General features: G+C 43.3%; 2 protein-coding genes across 2 annotated transcripts; one reads left to right on the forward strand and one right to left on the reverse strand.

Annotated features, from left to right (window-relative positions):
- The first annotated feature begins 869 nt into the window (after nucleotides 1-869).
- Nucleotides 870-1649, forward strand: LOC120287730. The gene has a single exon (XM_039301037.1). The coding sequence runs from the start codon at nucleotides 951-953 to the stop codon at nucleotides 1500-1502; it is 552 nt and encodes a 183-aa protein (XP_039156971.1). The 5' UTR covers nucleotides 870-950; the 3' UTR covers nucleotides 1503-1649.
- A 7349-nt stretch (nucleotides 1650-8998) lies between these two features.
- On the reverse strand, nucleotides 8999-10756 carry LOC104416946 (L-type lectin-domain containing receptor kinase IX.1). Its single transcript, XM_010028278.3, has one exon. It carries the CDS (start codon nucleotides 10754-10756, stop codon nucleotides 8999-9001), a length of 1758 nt encoding a protein of 585 aa, XP_010026580.2.
- Between the last annotated feature and the right edge of the window lie 6197 nt (nucleotides 10757-16953).

Here is a 16953-nt window from a genome sequence, read left to right on the forward strand (position 1 = left end):
GAGGGGCTCCTGAGGACGGTGCGACGGCGGTGCGGCACTAGAGACTTCGGGATTGACACGGGCGACGCGGGCCTCGCCGACGGAGGGCGTCGCGAATGGCGTGGTGAGATCGGGACGGCGTCGAGCTGCGGGCTTCGGGCGCGGGTGCTCGGCTCCGACGGCGGCGGGCGGCGAGGCTCGGCCCGCCCGCACCGGCGACGCCGAGCCTCGCCTTGGCCGGGAGCTCGGGCTCACCCAAATCCGGCGAGGCCGAGCCTCGCCATGGCCGGGCGAGCCGGCGAGGCCGAGCCACACCCAACCACGGCGAGGCTCGGCCTCGCCGTGGCCCGGCGAGGTGACTGGCTGAAAGAAGAAAAAAAAAAAGAAAGGAAAAAATGGAAAATAAAATAAAAATATTAAAAAATTAAAGAAAACAAAAAAAGAATAAAATTTACCAAACGTGTTTATTCATTTTTATTCTAATAAACGTTACAAACGCGTTCTTTTATTCAAAACCGTTCTAACAAACACTTTTTTGTTTCGTTTAGGGATGAAAAGGAATGAAACGTTACCACGCGACCATAATATCCCATCTACAGTTAACTCATAGGTTTTGCGTGATCATAAGTAGCACCGCATCACGAGGCGGCACGGCCCGGATCAGTTGTCGTCATCCCACTAAAATGTCACAAAAGCCCTCAAACTTTATGATAATTCGCATCAAAGCCAGAGAGCCGCACTCAAAGCACAGTCCCGTCGCATCGGCATTTTCGTCATTTTCCATCTTCGCAAGGTGAATTGCCTAAACTGGCCCTCTCGGTCCCTCCAAGAAGGACAACTACCAGGGGCACTTTCGTCAAAGCACAACACTATCCGCTTCACGACCTCACATCGCTCTGCTCTTTCTATCTCGCACCGAGATCGACCCGATCATCTTCTTCCCCCCGGAGGCGAAAATACGGCGAGATCCGATGGGCAAAAAGGTCAAATGGTCGTGGACCTCCGCCGCGATCGGCGCGGCGTCCGCCACCGCCGCCACCGCGATGTTCCTGGCGCGGCCCAAGGACCCGACCTTCCACCTCATCTCCATCAGCCTCACCTCCTTCAAGCTCAGCCTCCCCGTCCTCGACGCCGAGCTCCTCCTCACCGTCCACGTCACCAACCCCAACGCCGCCCCCATCCACTACTCCCCGGCCACCATGTCCATCCTCTACGACGGCGCCCCCCTGGGCTCCGCCGAGGTCGAGGCCGGCTCCCAGCCGCCGAGGTCCTGCCGGCTGCTCCACCTCCGGGGGCGGCTCGATGGGCTCGAGCTGGCCCACCACGCGCGGCGGTTCTTCGCCGACGTGGCGCGGCGGGAGATGGTGCTGGACGCGGCGGTGGACATCGCCGGCGTCGCGAGGGTCCTGTGGTGGGACCACTGCTTCCGGGTGCACGTGGACAGTCACGTGACGGTCGACCCGGTGTTCCTCGACGTGATCGAGCAGGAGAACACGTCGCAGCTGGAGGTGGTCCTGGCCTAGCCGCCATTTTTACGAAAACGCCCCTCCCGCGGATCTAGGCGGCCCCTGTAATTTTTCATGTCCGAAGGTCGGAATTGCAAATGTAATTTATATATTAGTATTGATATTAATCGGAAAATCGGAAGATTTGATGATTAATTATTTGCATTTTCCAATCCTCTATCTACCAAGTGTCTAATCTGATATTACCATGGTGATTGATTGGGGATTTTACTTTAAGAGCTGGACTTTGATTTTTTGGCTGAGGAAATTAGGAATTTTGATTGATGGTAAAGTGGATTGAACGATAACTAGGCACACTAAACACGAGTGATTAGCGAAAGGGCTTTGATGTTACGCACCCGAGTGGATGGACTGGGGCGAACGTCCGATCTCGATTTAGGACCATAATTACTCTTACGGGCATTTCAACATATCTCAACTATTAAGACGTTCTTCTGACCAGAGAAAAAAAAAAAAAAACTACTGTTAAGAAGTGTCTAGTTCATGTATACCATCTCTTTGACTCTTTGAGAAATGGTTGGGATGTATCGATAAGAGTTCTAATCAAGTATCTTTGTTCTCGTGCGACACTAGATGGCACAATACGAATTAGTCTGCTAACTTTGACTATGGCCAGAGTCGACCATTTTGTGCGTTTTATCTTAGCGTTGACCTCTCTTTTATTCTTTTTGAACTTTCGTGCGAATTCATAATTTGCTAAGGGAGCTATCTTGTATTTGGAAATCATATGCAAGAGCTCATGCATCGTGTAAATAAATATGTTTAGCCAGTGAGACGTAATAAGTACATTATAGGAAAATTTGTCTAAATAGTCTTAAACTTATCACACTCTTGATAATTCGATCATAAACATTTCAATTTTGTTAACTCAATACTAGATCTTTTAATTTTTTACCAATTGAGTACATCTTGTCAATTTAGGCAAGAATTCACTAAAACAGGACCACGTAAGATGCCCGTCGTTGATGTAAATAATTTTTTTTAAAGAAATATTTTTTGAATTTTTTATTTTCTTCCAGCCCTCTCTTGCTAGGTGAGGGTGAGCCTAACCCTCGCTGTACCATGTTACGTGATACAGCTAACATTTACGTTAGTAAATACCCATCAAAATTAGTCGGATATACTTAATTAGTAAAAAGTGAAAATGTTGTAGAATTGAATTAGTAAAATTGCAACAGGCTTAGGATTCTTCAAACAATTTTCCTCTGTGATACAAAATCGATATTTAGGAAAAAGGACTCGTGGGATACTCATTTAATCAAGTCTTGCGGTGCTTCTCGAGCAGCCCGAGCTATCAAATTGCAAAATAAAATAAATGAATAAAGAAATGGCAAGACGATCGAGATTGATCATATCCATCATTCAATGTAGCACTCGATTGCAAAAGAGAGCGAGCCTTACTTTCCATCTTTCACAAAGGACATCATTTGCGCATCGAATTCCCCAATCGAGGAGCTCTCGGGTAAGTCTTAATCCACCATGCTTCGTCGAGTAAATTCATTGCCTTAGGCCAACGTGCAACGATGGTGACCATAAATGAGCCATCGAGTGGCCGTGTCTTCCGGTCTCTGACAGCACGAATCGACACCCAATTACGAGCTTAGATTTTAGCGCAAGGAACCCGAAAAGGCTTGGCGATCACGCGTCCCGGCCGGACATGATGAGGCCACGCCCACGGAGCGCGAACTCCATTGGACATCTTTAGATCTGTCCGCACGATTTCTCCTTTGTCTTGGCGCGACAGCATACCATGATAATGATGGCAGAGAGAGAGAGAGAGAGAGAGAGAGAGAGAGAGAGAGATTCCAGCTCCGAAAGGGAAGAAGAGCAGGTCAATGATCTGGTCACGGGAAATGCTTAAACCAGCAGGAATTGCGTACGGGATCTGACAATCTTCCTTCTCGACCCCGAAGTCCCTTTTGTGCGAGATTCAGCGTATTCAGTATCATTACCAGCGCGGGGCAAATAGAAAAATGGGCATTTCGAGACGGGTGGAATTTGATATTTCTGGAATCTCGAGATCTCTCTCTCTCTCTCTCTCTGTCTTGTCTAGCTTTTAAAATCATTACAGCAGCAGGTGAACTAACTGCTCACGATCCAGCCAATTCGATCTCCCTTGCGTTTGTCTTGAAGGCAAAAGGGAGAATACACAGCAGAGAAGGCACGAGAAGCTTTTTCCATCCATGTGAAGCCGGGGAATGGAGCAGTGAACTGCGGTGAATTTTGAGATTACCTGAGGCAGACGGTACCTCTTTTCTGGATAAGTTAGTACGGGAGAATTCGTGGTAGGCAGTCCTGATAAAAAGCAGAGTAATTTTGGCCGTTTCTCCAGGCAAAAAGCCGCTCCTTTTTTTCCATTTAACCGATTTATAGACCCCCGGCCCTTTGAATTATCATTTTACTATATATATATATATATATAGCAATATCGAGTAAGAGAAAAAATAAAAAACTAATTTCACGATCTAAATATTGACATTCCTCTCGATATTGTATAATCCTTACTCATGGTCTTCTATATTTAAATAATTTAGAAATTACTGTTTATAATGAGTTATGAATTACGTGATTAACTTTTTCTTGGCGTAATCAATTAATTAATGTGAATTTGCGAAACGCATCATATTTCGTTTTTCCTTCCGCTTGTGAAGGGCGAAATATGACACTCATTAAATACTGAATAAGAATAAAATCAGGAGGAAAATAAACAAATACAATTTGAGAAGACTGAAAATTTAAAGATTTTACAAAAGCCACAACCAATTGTCGGGCTTGATGTAGGTGGGACTTTAAACTTGAGATTTTATTTTGATCAATAGTACCAGATCCTTCCTTTCCCATATAGTACCAGTTCATTTGCTCCTTGCTCTATATATATCATAATTGAAACTGGACTGTTAGCCACGCTTACCATGAAACAATGACGGTCATTTACAATAGTTAATCTATAGTATTCGACGGTTAATATTGCCAGTTTTCTTATCAAGTGCTGCCGGAGACGATACGCTAGTTTTTTTTTTTTTTTTTTTTTTTTTTCGGTCGAAGACGGTAAGCTACTTTATATGGTATATTTTGTCCCTTGCTACAGTTGGCACACCCACTTTTTCTTGCTTATGGTCGTGTCAAAAATTCATTTAAACAATGAGAATATATGACACAGGTGGAGTTAAATTTACTGGAAGGAAATTGACCCAAATTTTTTATGCTTTGTTTGGGAGACAAGGAATAGGGAAAGAATACACCTATTATCTTAAATTTTTTCCTCTCTTCACTTAAAAGATCATTTTATAAATTTCAAATAATTTTACCCGAATTTTTATTTTCACTTCTTTCCCAAACATAACGTTACTCTTTGAGAATTAAACCATGCCTATCTACTACATACAGAACTTGTTTGATAACCCAATAGCGGCTGAAATTAAAACATGTGAACTTAATCTTGAGCTTGTTCAATAATTCTTTCTAAGATTGACCTAAAAGATTGTTAAGTCAAGAAATTACTAAATGAGGTAACTAAGGCAGGTGTTAATTTGTTCGATTAGAAAAAATAATTCTTGGTAAATTATCAATTATATTGTTAAAACCTACCAATAACGACCCCTCCTTGAGTATGGTAGAAATTAACCATATTTATTGAGAGCTAGAATCCTTATGTTTGGTTGGTGTTGAAAAGGCTTTATCTTTACCTTTGCATCTTCATCTTTCTTTGGTTTTTATTTGTTATCTAAGAGCCTTTTATTTCTATTTAAGGTACTTAGAATTCAATATTTAAATATTCGGTATATATTTTTCAGTGTTAGTAAAAAGCCTTAAGTCTGAAGGAGGGTCCAATCGTGAAATTTACACTTCACCTGATTAAGCGGGCTAAATCCACATCTCTCCTGAGTGAACGGACGGCGACTCAAATAGTTGAAATCTAGTGAGCTTTTCTCTTCAGGAATCTTCAATCTTGCCTATGAAGAGACACTCCTCGATAAAGATGACTGATCCCTCTTGTCACAATTGACAAGTGACAGTCAAGCAAGTTTTCTTGATGGGAAACTCATCCTGTTTAATTGTTTTTGTTAGGAAAATTGGAGTTACGTACTATGAGAAACATGCAATTCTTTTATATTAAAAAGGACACAACACGCGATATAACTTTAGTAATTCAAGTGACATATATCTGACAATAAATCCTACATAGATTTATTTTATATTTGTATAACATAACCTACGTTGCAAATTTGATAGAGATTTAATTCCAAAATGGACTTGTCCATTAACAACAACGCAACAATTAATTTGGAATCTCCCCCCTCTCTCCCCAGGTTGACTAAAGGGGGAAATAGGACATAGTTTTGAGGGAAAACATTGGGCTCGGCGCTGGAGCGAGGAATGTCACAACTAGGAAAAGGTGAGTGGTGAGTGGTTTATTGTGTTTCATGAGGTAGATTATTATTTTTTGTCCACTTACTAATGAAATTAGTTGTTGCCTATTCAATTTGGTGTGGTTATGGGACCGATTGCTCAATTTATCATCTCTTTGTATCTTCTAGTCTTGAGACATATTTTTTCCAACATCGCCACAGGTGATACTATTGCTACCATTCATGTTTGCTCCGTTGGGGAGTTTGTTATTGGTGATGAGTATGAACATGTTGGGAGAAATGTCAATATTATTCTAGTTAATATGAGAAGATTATCATATCAAGAATGGATTGGAGTGGGATAGGTTGGGAAGTTGCACTCTACAATGATGAGGATGATGAATCTTTGGCATACACAAATTGCCCAAGTGATGATGAGGAACTTGTGCATGCAAAGGGAACTAGTAAAGGAATTTTAACAAAGGAGAAATGCACCACTCGGTAAACAAGATTGAAGTTATAAATAAGGACCAAGGAGCTCCGGTAGCTGATGGTTATGGCACAAAATATGATAATAGAGGTAATGATGATAATGATACTAATGAAGTAGTTCTATGTAGAAGGAACAGTAGGTATCGTTCTCATAAATCCAAATGCTAGAAATCATGTGTTACTACATGGGAAACTTGATGATGCACAATTCATAGATGCAATTGTGAAGCACTAGATTCTTAAAAAAAGAAAGGTCAATTTCGCTTGAAATACAAATGAATATGTCTAAGCAAAGTGCACAAGAGAATTGTCCTTAATTGGTATAAAACACTGAGTATGATCACCTCATTCTACAGCAAGTGATTCCATGAGGAACATAGCTATAGCATTGTATTTGACAATAAAAGGGTGATCAGTATTTGGTGGTTCAATCACTTCTTCAAAACCATCAAAGCCTTGCTAGAAATTGAGGCCCTGTTTGTTAAAAAAAAATTTATGTTCCTCGAAACAAAAATTTCTATTATTTTGTTTTGAGGAACAAAAAAAAAGAATAGAAATGTGTTTAGTAAAAATTTTGTTCTTCGAAACAAATATATATATATATATATATATTATTCCTGAAAATAGATTTGAAACGAAAAACAAGAAGTAGAAAGAAGTAACTTCTTGTTCTCATGAACAATTTCTAGAATCAATTTTTCTCTCTTCTTTTTCTTCTCTTTCTTTTCTTCTTCTTCTTCTTCTTCTTCCTTTTGGATGGTCGCCCGGCCTTGGCCATGGCCGACACCAAAGCAACCGACCATACGAGGGCCGGCAACCTTGCCGAAGCGTCTCCGGCCCTCGGAGATGTTGCGCCACGGTGAGGCTCGGTCTCGCCTAGGTTGGCGAGAGCCTCGCCGGTGGTCGGGCGAGGCTCGGCCTTGCCAAATCTGGGCAAGGTCGACCTCACCCAACCTAGGCAAGGCCGAGCCTCACGTGGCCATGGCGAGGCTCGGCCTCCCCAGCTAGCGCGAGGCTAGGCCTTGCTAGGCCAGGGCGAGGCTGACCTCGCGTCGCCTGGGCAAGGCTGAGGCTTGTCAAGGCCAAGTTGGCCTCCGGTAAGCTCGCTAGACCTCACCCTGGCTTAGCGAGGCTCTGGCGAGTTCATTAGACATCGCCCAGCCAGGTCGCCGGCCACGGCGGTGGCCAACAATTGGCCAAAGAGAAAAGAAAAAGGAAAAAGAAATAAAAGAAAAAATAATAAAAGAACTAAAAAAATTAAAAGAAATAAAAAAATCTAAGAATCTTACCAAACATATTTTTATCCCTAGAATAAAAATTTTGGGAAGTTATCGAACGTGTTCTTTTTGCTTAAAAATTGTTCCCGAGAGCAAAAAAATCATTTCTCATTAAAATTTGTTCTTGAAGCAAAATTGTTATCAAATGCGCCTTGAGAGTCCTCAATTGAAGTAGTTAATGAAATAGAAACTAGTGGCTAATGTGTTTGGAAATCAATCCAAATGAGTCTAATACGAAGTGATGAGTGCACTGATGAGTATGTATAAGGAAGAATATGCATAAATTTGTATGTTACTATACAAGAGAATGCAGGCTTTAGAACTCAGGTAGAAGAGTTTATATAAAGGATATTGAAAGGTCATTTGCCTAGTTCTAGGACTAAATTTGACAAGATGCATTTTTGCTTCGATGCATACAGAAAGGGCTTCTTGATTAGATGTAAAAAAGTGGTTACGTTAGATGGACGTTCCTCAAAGGGTTTGTGCAAATGAGAGGTATTGGCGCCCGCTAGAAGAGATGGATAAACCAAAAGGTGCTTACATAAAGTTTAAGAGTCGATCGCAAATGGTGGTGGAGGCTGCCACCGGAAGATATGGAGAAACCCAAAGAGAGAGAGAGAGAGAGAGAGAGAGAGAGAGTGAGAGAAAGTTCTTACATAAAGTTTAATTGGCTGGAAATGGAAGGGATTGGCTCTCTCGTTCTCTTTTAGTCGCACTCTCTCACATGTGCGTGCCGCATAACACTTCGCTTGAGCTATATAGCGCATTTAACTTGCTTCTTTTCTTTTATGAGGACAAGCAATTTGTTTATCTGATCAAGGAGTAAAATTTTGTGAGAAAGCATTCCCACCTTCGCAAAACTCATGCATAGGAAATGAAGCAACTAGTGATGCGAAACTCAGTTGGGCATCTGATGCCAAATTAGCCCAACTCATCCTTGAAAGAAAGTTTCTTTTATAGCTGATTTTGTGAATTAACGGCTATCAACTATTCATTCAAGATTCGACATTCAGATTTGGATATCTATAAATAAGAGAAAGGAAGCTATGAAGCCATGAAGAAGAAGAATTGCACATACTTGGCTTTGCAAGTACACACTCGTGCTTATATTTGCAAATCATTCTGAAATGGGATAAATAACTAAAAATCCTAAAATTTATCATAAAAGTGCAATTACATCTTAAAATTATCAAAGAATGCAACAAATCTTAAAATTTGTTAAATTTGTTCAATTGAGACTTTTCACTGATTGTACTTTTGAAGATTTTAGGATTCAATTGTACTTTTATAATAAGTTTTAGATTTGATTGTATTTTTTTTTTAGTGCACTTGCACAAAAAGAGTTTGTAACTAATTTGGTTACGTTTCAACCAGTTCATTTACTCTTGATTGTTATAGCTTCCCATCCAATATGTATATACACCAAGAGGTAATATAGGTAGTCTTTCTTTCCTCTCCCGTAAAGGTCCCAAACCCACTCCACCAAACTCATTTCCGAGGACTGCTCCATCGGGTCAACGGACTTCCGTCCCGTCCCGATCTCGAGTGCGACCACCCCTAAGCTGTACACATCGGACTCCTTGCTTGCCCGCCCCGTGCTCACGTACTCCGGGGCCAAGTAACCGAACGTGCCAGCCAGCTCGGTCGTCTGTGGCCCAAGCTCACGGTCCAGGAGGCGGGCCAGCCCAAAGTCTCCAAGCTTGACATTGAACCCCGCGTCCAGCATCACGTTGCTCGACTTGATGTCCCGGTGCACCACGCACTGCTCCCACTCCTCGTGGAGGTAGAGGAGTGCGGAGGCAAGCCCGACCGAAATCTTGTACCGGACAGCCCAGCCTAGAGGGTTCTTCTTGCCAAAGAGGTGTGTGTCGAGGCTCCCGTTTGGCATGTACTCATAGACGAGCAAAAGCTCGTTCGCCTCATGGCACCAACCTATGAGTTGCACCAAATTCCTGTGCCTCAAGTTACTGATCACCTTCACTTCGGTGATGAACTCCTTCCCCTGTTTAGACCCTCTCGATATCCTCTTCACTGCGACTGCCGCATCCAGGCTGACCAGATATCCCCTGTAGACTGCCCCGAACCCGCCCTCGCCGAGCTTCCTCTCCTCGTTAAAGTTGTTGGTAGCAGCAACAAGGTCCGTATACCTAAACCTCCGTGGCGCTGCTCCTCTCTCAAGCTCGTCATTTATGGACGTCAAGTTTGCCATCTCCGATCCCTTGCTCCTGCTCTTCCTCCTCCATAGGATTGCCGATATGGCCAACACACCGCAGAGTAGGAATCCTAGTGGAACTGCTAAGCCAACAACTAACTTGGTCCTATTTGTATTTCCTTGCTTTTCCGTGACTTCGAGGTTTGAACTGAAGGACCAAGATTTTAGTTGGTGACGTTCAGTATAATAGTCAGTCGCAGCTGAGAAACCGATCATCACCTCCTCGGGCAAGACAGTGGTGAGATCAATCTGATACGAAATACTTGTGTTCTCGTGTGGGTTTGGCGTAGTCCGGTAGCTCCAAGAAACGCTCAAGTTCTTGGTCGTGGAGTTGTACGCAATCCATGCGTCAGCGGTGTCAGCACTGTGGAAGGTGGCGTTCCAAGGGGTGGTCACGGCCGAGGCAATCGAGTTTATGTTGATCCCGACGTGCTCATATGGAGGATCCCATTCGGGATTGGTGAAAGTGTCGAACTCGACCGCAATGATTTGATTCGACGACGAGTTGCTGTACGTGGTGTTGAAAAGGCCTAAGAAGCCACCATTCGAATTGACTGGGATTTGGTACCCAACAGGGGCGAGGAAGAAGGCGAAGCCAGCCCCGTACTCTGACTGGTTCTCTGTGTCGATGGTGAAGGAGAACCGAGTGGAGAAGTCAGCGAGCCTCCTGGAAGTGGAGTTCCGGAGCTGCAGCTTCTCTGCGTAAAAGGCTCGGCCGACATGGAAAGAGTAAGTGGCGCTAGTGAAGTCAATGGTGCCGACGTTTGGCCTAGCATCGCCTTCATAGATTATGTCCGTGGCCTGCGGGTTGAAGCGAGATATGCTGAAGGAAAGAGAATAGCCCGATCGAAGCTGCACGAAGAAGGACAAGAAGAGAAGGAAAACGCGCAGAGAGCGCTTCGATTCCGAATAGAGGGCCATAGAGAGAGAGAGAGAGAGAGAGAGAGAGAGAGTTCGTGAAAGAAAATTGAGTTTTAAGACATACAGTGATGCTTACATTATATCGGACGAGGTATGAACAGAGTCCGACCTTGCTGTTTACGATTCAACCCAAACGATTTCTTGACTTTTTGAAGCTTCATATGAAGGAACAGCAAGAGCAGGAGATAACGACATTATAGGATTAAATATGACGTAGGCGACGAGGACAGAGTTCGATTTCTCCTACCTAGGATTAGATCGAACGGGTGGTGGTTCGCTTTATCTTTCCGCGTCTGGAATAAATAAAATCAATCGGCCTACTCATCATGTGAGGTGGGGACGGGGGTGACCTCGAGAAGAAACATGTTCACACCATATGATTGGGTCTAAAAGTCCAGATGGGAGCTCATATCGTTAAATAAGCCAGTTGGGTTCGCGCTTATTCTATTGAAGTTGGTTCCACGAACTATGTTGAAGTTGGGTGTATGATACTAAAATCAATGTTCATTACAACTTTATTGAATGGAAAATGTGACGGTCCAAGTTCCATGTCGAATGAGATCGTTAAGAAATAACAAATGCTCAAATTGTCCATTGCTTTGAGTGCTCTTTTGGTTGAGAATCGGATTGTTACAGATGGTATATGAGCGAGATCTATTCGATGTGGCAGCAAAGGAATTTATCCTGCCCCATCTTGCCAGCATATGGGCAGGGCACACTCTTTTTATACAGTGCCAGTTCCATTGTTCTTCATATGGAATTGATTTTATATTGCATAATTGGCGATTTCATGACCTTTCGGGCCAAGTTTTTTACGTAACAGATTAGAACTATGCACTAATAAATGGTATTAGAATACTTAAATATTAATTCACATTTTCGTCTAATAGCTTAACATTTTAAAATAATTAGTAATGATCTCATAAAATATTTCAGAAGACGCTTTTTTTAGAGAACGGAAGCAAAAATAAGTGCAAGCCACCGGAAAATTGAGGATTTAAAATTTTATTTCGGTCAATTGAGAATTTAAGATTTTACAAAAGCCACAACCAATTATCGAATGTACGTGGAACTATAAACCTAAGATTTTATTTTGATCAATAGCACCATTTCCTCCCTTTGCCATATGGTACCAGCTCCGTTTGCTCCTTGCTCTATATATGTAATAATTTAAATTGGACTATCAGCCATACTTATCAAGAAACGATAAAAGTCATTTTCAACAATTATTGTGACATCTTGATTTTCTGATTTTGATTGGATAAGTTTGGATTTTCATCAACGCGCCTATAGTTCTTTTATCTGAGTTGGCCACTCATGAGATGACTCCTATCAGGTGAAGCCGTTAAGGAATTTTAACGAAATAGATTTGAGAATTCGACTAGGAAACGACTGCTCGACCGTGCTAGTCTGCAAGGGCAATTACGGCACAGTTAAAAATTGATCAGAGATCAGAGATAGGTCGGTTCGACTAAGATAATGGGTGATTCCACTTGATTGCAAAATTCTCGTCAATTAGCATTAGACAGATTTTTCTGTTGTTTTGGCACCCTCTGTCCGTATTTAAAATCTCAAGATTTTCACGACAACCGAGAGTTGCCAATGTGTCGAAGATGTACAATGTAGTTTGAAAATAATCGATCACGAGTTAATTGCACTAAAAATTCCTAAAAGCTATCTGGTAGGTTAGGTCACACTAAAATTGCGTTGAAATTAATCGCGAATTTGAACCCGATTTCAGAAATTGAAAGTTCTGTCATGTTATGATTTATTTTAGGAACGTCGACTCATCTTCCAAAGAATTTTCGGTGAGCTCGGGATTTTTATGGAAAATCGATTCGGACGATTCGGAAAAGAATGGAAATTTGGATGGGCCAAAATGTAGGGATTTTTGACTTCCAAACCGAGTTACTTGGTGAAGGGAAATTGTGTGGGTTTTTTCTTCAACATAATTGGATGTCAAATTGGAGAGTTTTGTTAGGAAGTTGAATTTCTGACAAGTTGGAAATAAAAGTGGAAATTTGGATGGCTCAAGGAAAAGGGTTATTTGGCCCCTAAAATGGATTTGTTTGTGGGAAATTGAAGTAAATTCTTGTTGGAGGAAGCCAAGACTTTGAGGGCCAAATCAATGATAAATTAGATATTTTTTTCCTTTGACTTTCACTTTCCCCTAGCCACGGCTTCGTGCGCATGCCAAGCTGCTTCCCTCTTCGGCCGCTCCTGTTATTCTTTCATTTTCATTCTCCTTTCTACCATCGAGCTCCTTGAATCTCCTTTCATTTTTCATGCCCCACCTTCGACCGACAGTCCCACTGCCCCATCTTTCCACCCCCTTTCATCCACCAGCTCATGTGACAGCCTGATTTTCCAATTTTAATTTCAATGAATTTAGACGGGCATTTCGTTGGCACGCATATAGTTCCTTTCCTTGAGTCGGCCACTCATGTGAAAACTAGTCTATCAGGTGAAGCCGCTAAGAAATTCTAATGCATTAGACTCGAGAATTGGATCAAGAAGCAACCTTTCGACCGAGATAATCCGCAAGGGTCATTACGGCACAAATAAAAATCGGTTAGGGATCGGAGATAGGTCCGCTCGGCAGAGGCATGTGATCAGGTGTGGGTGATTCCACCGGATCGCACAACTCTGGCCGATCGATACTAAACCGACTTTTCTAACGATTGGGTACCCTGTGCTCGTATTTGAAACCTTGAGATTTCCCCTGACAACCGAAAATGGTGGCTTGAAATGATCAACCGCAAGTCAAATGCACAGAAATTTATAAACACTGCTCGGTAAATTAGAATGCACTAGTATTGTGCCAAAGTGAAATTAACCGTGAAATTGAGATCGAATTCTGAAATTGGAAGTCATGGTGTGTCACAAATCTTATTAGGAACATTGGATTAATTTATGGATTTTAATTTGAACTCAATTGGAAGAGAATTGATGGAAATTGAAGCAATTGGATGTGCAAGGATTTGGACCCCGGCGGAAAATGAAATTGAACCTATTGGACTAAAGTTGTGGGAGGTTTGGAGTTAGTGGATGATGACATCACATGTGATGTCATGAAGGAGGTAAGGAGGGCTAGGGTGATGACAAGTGGAGGGTGGAGATGAAGCCTTGGAAAGGTGGGATGTCACTTCCCTCTTGTCCCCATCATCTTCAACCTTTTGAACTTGGAAGAGAGAGAAAAGGAGAGGGAGAAACCAGCAGAAACCGAAGCCCCCCGTCCGCTCCTTCGCCGCTCGACCGTCGCCGTTGCCTCGCCCGCCGTTCGCCGGAGCTCGCGTCGCCGTCGCCGCTCGCCCGCGTGCGACCGCACGCCCTCCCGCGCCGAACAGCTCGCCTCCGTCTCCGCCGCGAGTCCCGCTCCGTCGTCGCCCCAACCAGCCATTGTTCGTCGTCGCCGAAGCCACCGTCACCGCCGCCCGTCGCCGTGAGCTCCCGTCCCGAGCCTAGCCGCCTCCGCCGGTCTTTCTCCGCCGTTCCTCCGCCCGTTCGCCGCCGTTTCGTCGCCCTTGAAGCTCGGTTAGCTGCTGGAAGAAAACCAGCAAGATCTAATCCCTTCCAAGCTCATTTTGGCCCCCTATTAGTCCTCATTTGGTGTTGATCCGTGTAGGTTTGTCGTCGGCGTCGTCGTGCTCTTCGCCGGAGACCCGTCGGAAAGCGATTCCGGTGAGTTTAGCTCACTAAACCCCGATTAGTGGGTTAATCATGCCTTAAGTGTGTTTAGTTTAGGTTGATTGAGATTAGGTTGGTAGATTAGTTTATTTTAAATATGGATTAGGTTGAGTTGTTTAATTAAAGTTAAACATGTTTAGTTTAAGGGTTCGGTAGGTTTATTTTTAAAATAAACCTTGACGTGACAAAAGGAATTTATTTATGATTTAAATAAATGTTTCGAAATTGCTGGATTATTTAATAATAAACCATATTCCGAAAATCATTAAAATATTATTTATAAAAAAAAAAAACTCAAAAATTTATTTTTGACCCTAATTGCTCGAATTTCGTGCCGATCGTCGCTGTATAGTTAGAATTTGAAATTGATGATTGGTTAATGCAAATTGAGTGCTGATTGAGGAAAATATGAATTTTAGTTAGAAAATCTCAAATGTCGGAATTGATGTCGAAATTGGATTGGTTTAAAGGTTAATGTTGTGATTGGAATATGTGAATTACGTGTGTCGTGCTTTGATGTGATTATAAATCATTGCCTGATGATTATGGGAATTGAATTGATCTATTAAGTTGGAATTGCCCCTATATGGGATGCCCACGGGGTGGATGCGGGTCGCAGTTGATTCTGGGCCCATGCTCCTTCGGGAATGCCGTCGATGTACTGACGAAGCCGCGCTCCAAGGTGGGGAGGCGATGCCTGGCTATATGTCAGTAGATAGCCGAACTGCGAGTAGACTATGCCCTTGTGTGGCCCTAATGATTGATGATTTGAAATGCTTGCTGTGGATGCGAATTTAAATGAAATTGATTGCATTCCGATGGCTCTCGTGCTTATTATAACTTGTACTTGAGTGCAATGAATTGTACTAACCTGCAGAAGGCAAGGGAGGCGAGGTAAGTCTTCGTATTGTGTGGCTAGACCACTCGGGGCGTATTTACTTTCTAATAGGGGTTTAGGAGGGGTGAACTTGCTGAGACAAAGTTTCATCCCGGTTTGGGGAAAAATATTACAGGACTGTAAATAGCGGGACCCCCAGAGAAGAATGGCATCCCAGTGCAGATCATCGAGCAGGTGCGCATCTCCCCTGATCCTGGGAGCCATTGGGTCTATGAGCTGATCAGGTCTACCGTGTGGATCCGGGAGACTGAAGATGTTAGGGTGCCCCATAGGTATAGGGCTTGGTTTCGTTTTAGGGCCAATGGTTTTAGGATTGGTCCACTTGACAGTTTTGACATTCCCCTGGTTATGATGGATGCTCTTCTGGGAGAGGGTGTGGCTGACCTTCCCGATGGTAGGGTGGATAACCCATCATCTCCGGACCCTGTGCAGTCAGACGTGGAGGATGTGGGATCGTCGAACGAGTCCAATTAGTAGTTATAGGACCGTTCTTCTTTTTGGTGGACTGACCCTTGTTGTGTAGGCTAACCCTCTTTTGATGCACATAGACTGACCCATTTTTGGTGCATGTAGTCTCCGAATCCTGTTGGTGTATGTAAGCCCTGGATTGTAAATGATGTATGAAAGTATGTTGTTTGATTTTGATTTGATGTTCCTGCTGTCCTATCCCGTATGTTTTTGGTATGGGGTTTCTAATACGTTCCGCTTGCGCATTAATAAATTAAACTAAGGTCGGCGACACTACCTGGGAATGTCGCATTTGCATGACCATGGTGGGATGTTGGCGTGCTCGAGGTTCGGGGCATGACAGCTCACCCTTCTGGTCAACCACCAGCAGAACTCCCCAGGCGCTGACTCCACCGCTTCGTGTCTCCCCTACATCTCCACCAAAGCCCCCTGCTGTGCCAAGTCCAGCTACTCCTCTGTCACTCGTCCAGCATCAACAACCGAAGAAACATCCCACGAGCTTCCTCCGCTTTTGCCCTCTGCTCCACTTAGCCCAGCAGCCCATGGATCCAACCTATTCTCCCATGCTAGCTGCTCCTCTCGCCTCCTCACATCCGACGACCAACCCCACTCCTGTCACGCCCTAATTTTCGAGCACGTGCCCATTCTTCGTGGTCGATAAAATTTGCAACTTCCAAAGACGATTCGCCGACCCTTTTCATTTTACTACACATGCGGAAGTGAATAACAAATCTCCTGACACTAACCATCTCGGGATAGAAAAACAGGACAACAGATTCACAAACAAACAGGCTTTTATAAACACGTTGAGTCATATACAAAAGTCTATAATCAAAAGACTTCAAAAGACTAGTTCTCAAAAAGAAGCTGTGCTATCTAACCTACTCCACGGATCACCACAACTCAGCTTCATATCCTCCAATCTACGCCCTAAAAATTTAAGCCCACGATGGAGTGAGATATAAATCTTAGCGAGTTCACGCTCTAAATCCCGATTATGAGGGTAATACGCTCGAAGGCGTCCTAACCACACAACCACACAACCACAAAGACTTACCTCGTCTTAGATCCACCCTGCAGGTCAGCACAATTCATATCACGGACAAGAGCAGTACTCAAGCTCAATCAATTGGAACACAATACT

This window comes from Eucalyptus grandis, chromosome 8 (genome assembly GCF_016545825.1).
Source record: "Eucalyptus grandis isolate ANBG69807.140 chromosome 8, ASM1654582v1, whole genome shotgun sequence".
Classification (NCBI taxonomy): domain Eukaryota; kingdom Viridiplantae; phylum Streptophyta; class Magnoliopsida; order Myrtales; family Myrtaceae; genus Eucalyptus; species Eucalyptus grandis.

Bases quoted from the DNA above. Each gene is read 5' to 3' on its own strand.
- LOC120287730 (XM_039301037.1), top strand. From the start codon at position 951: ATGGGCAAAAAGGTCAAATGGTCGTGGACCTCCGCCGCGATCGGCGCG.
- LOC104416946 (XM_010028278.3), bottom strand. From the start codon at position 10,756: ATGGCCCTCTATTCGGAATCGAAGCGCTCTCTGCGCGTTTTCCTTCTC.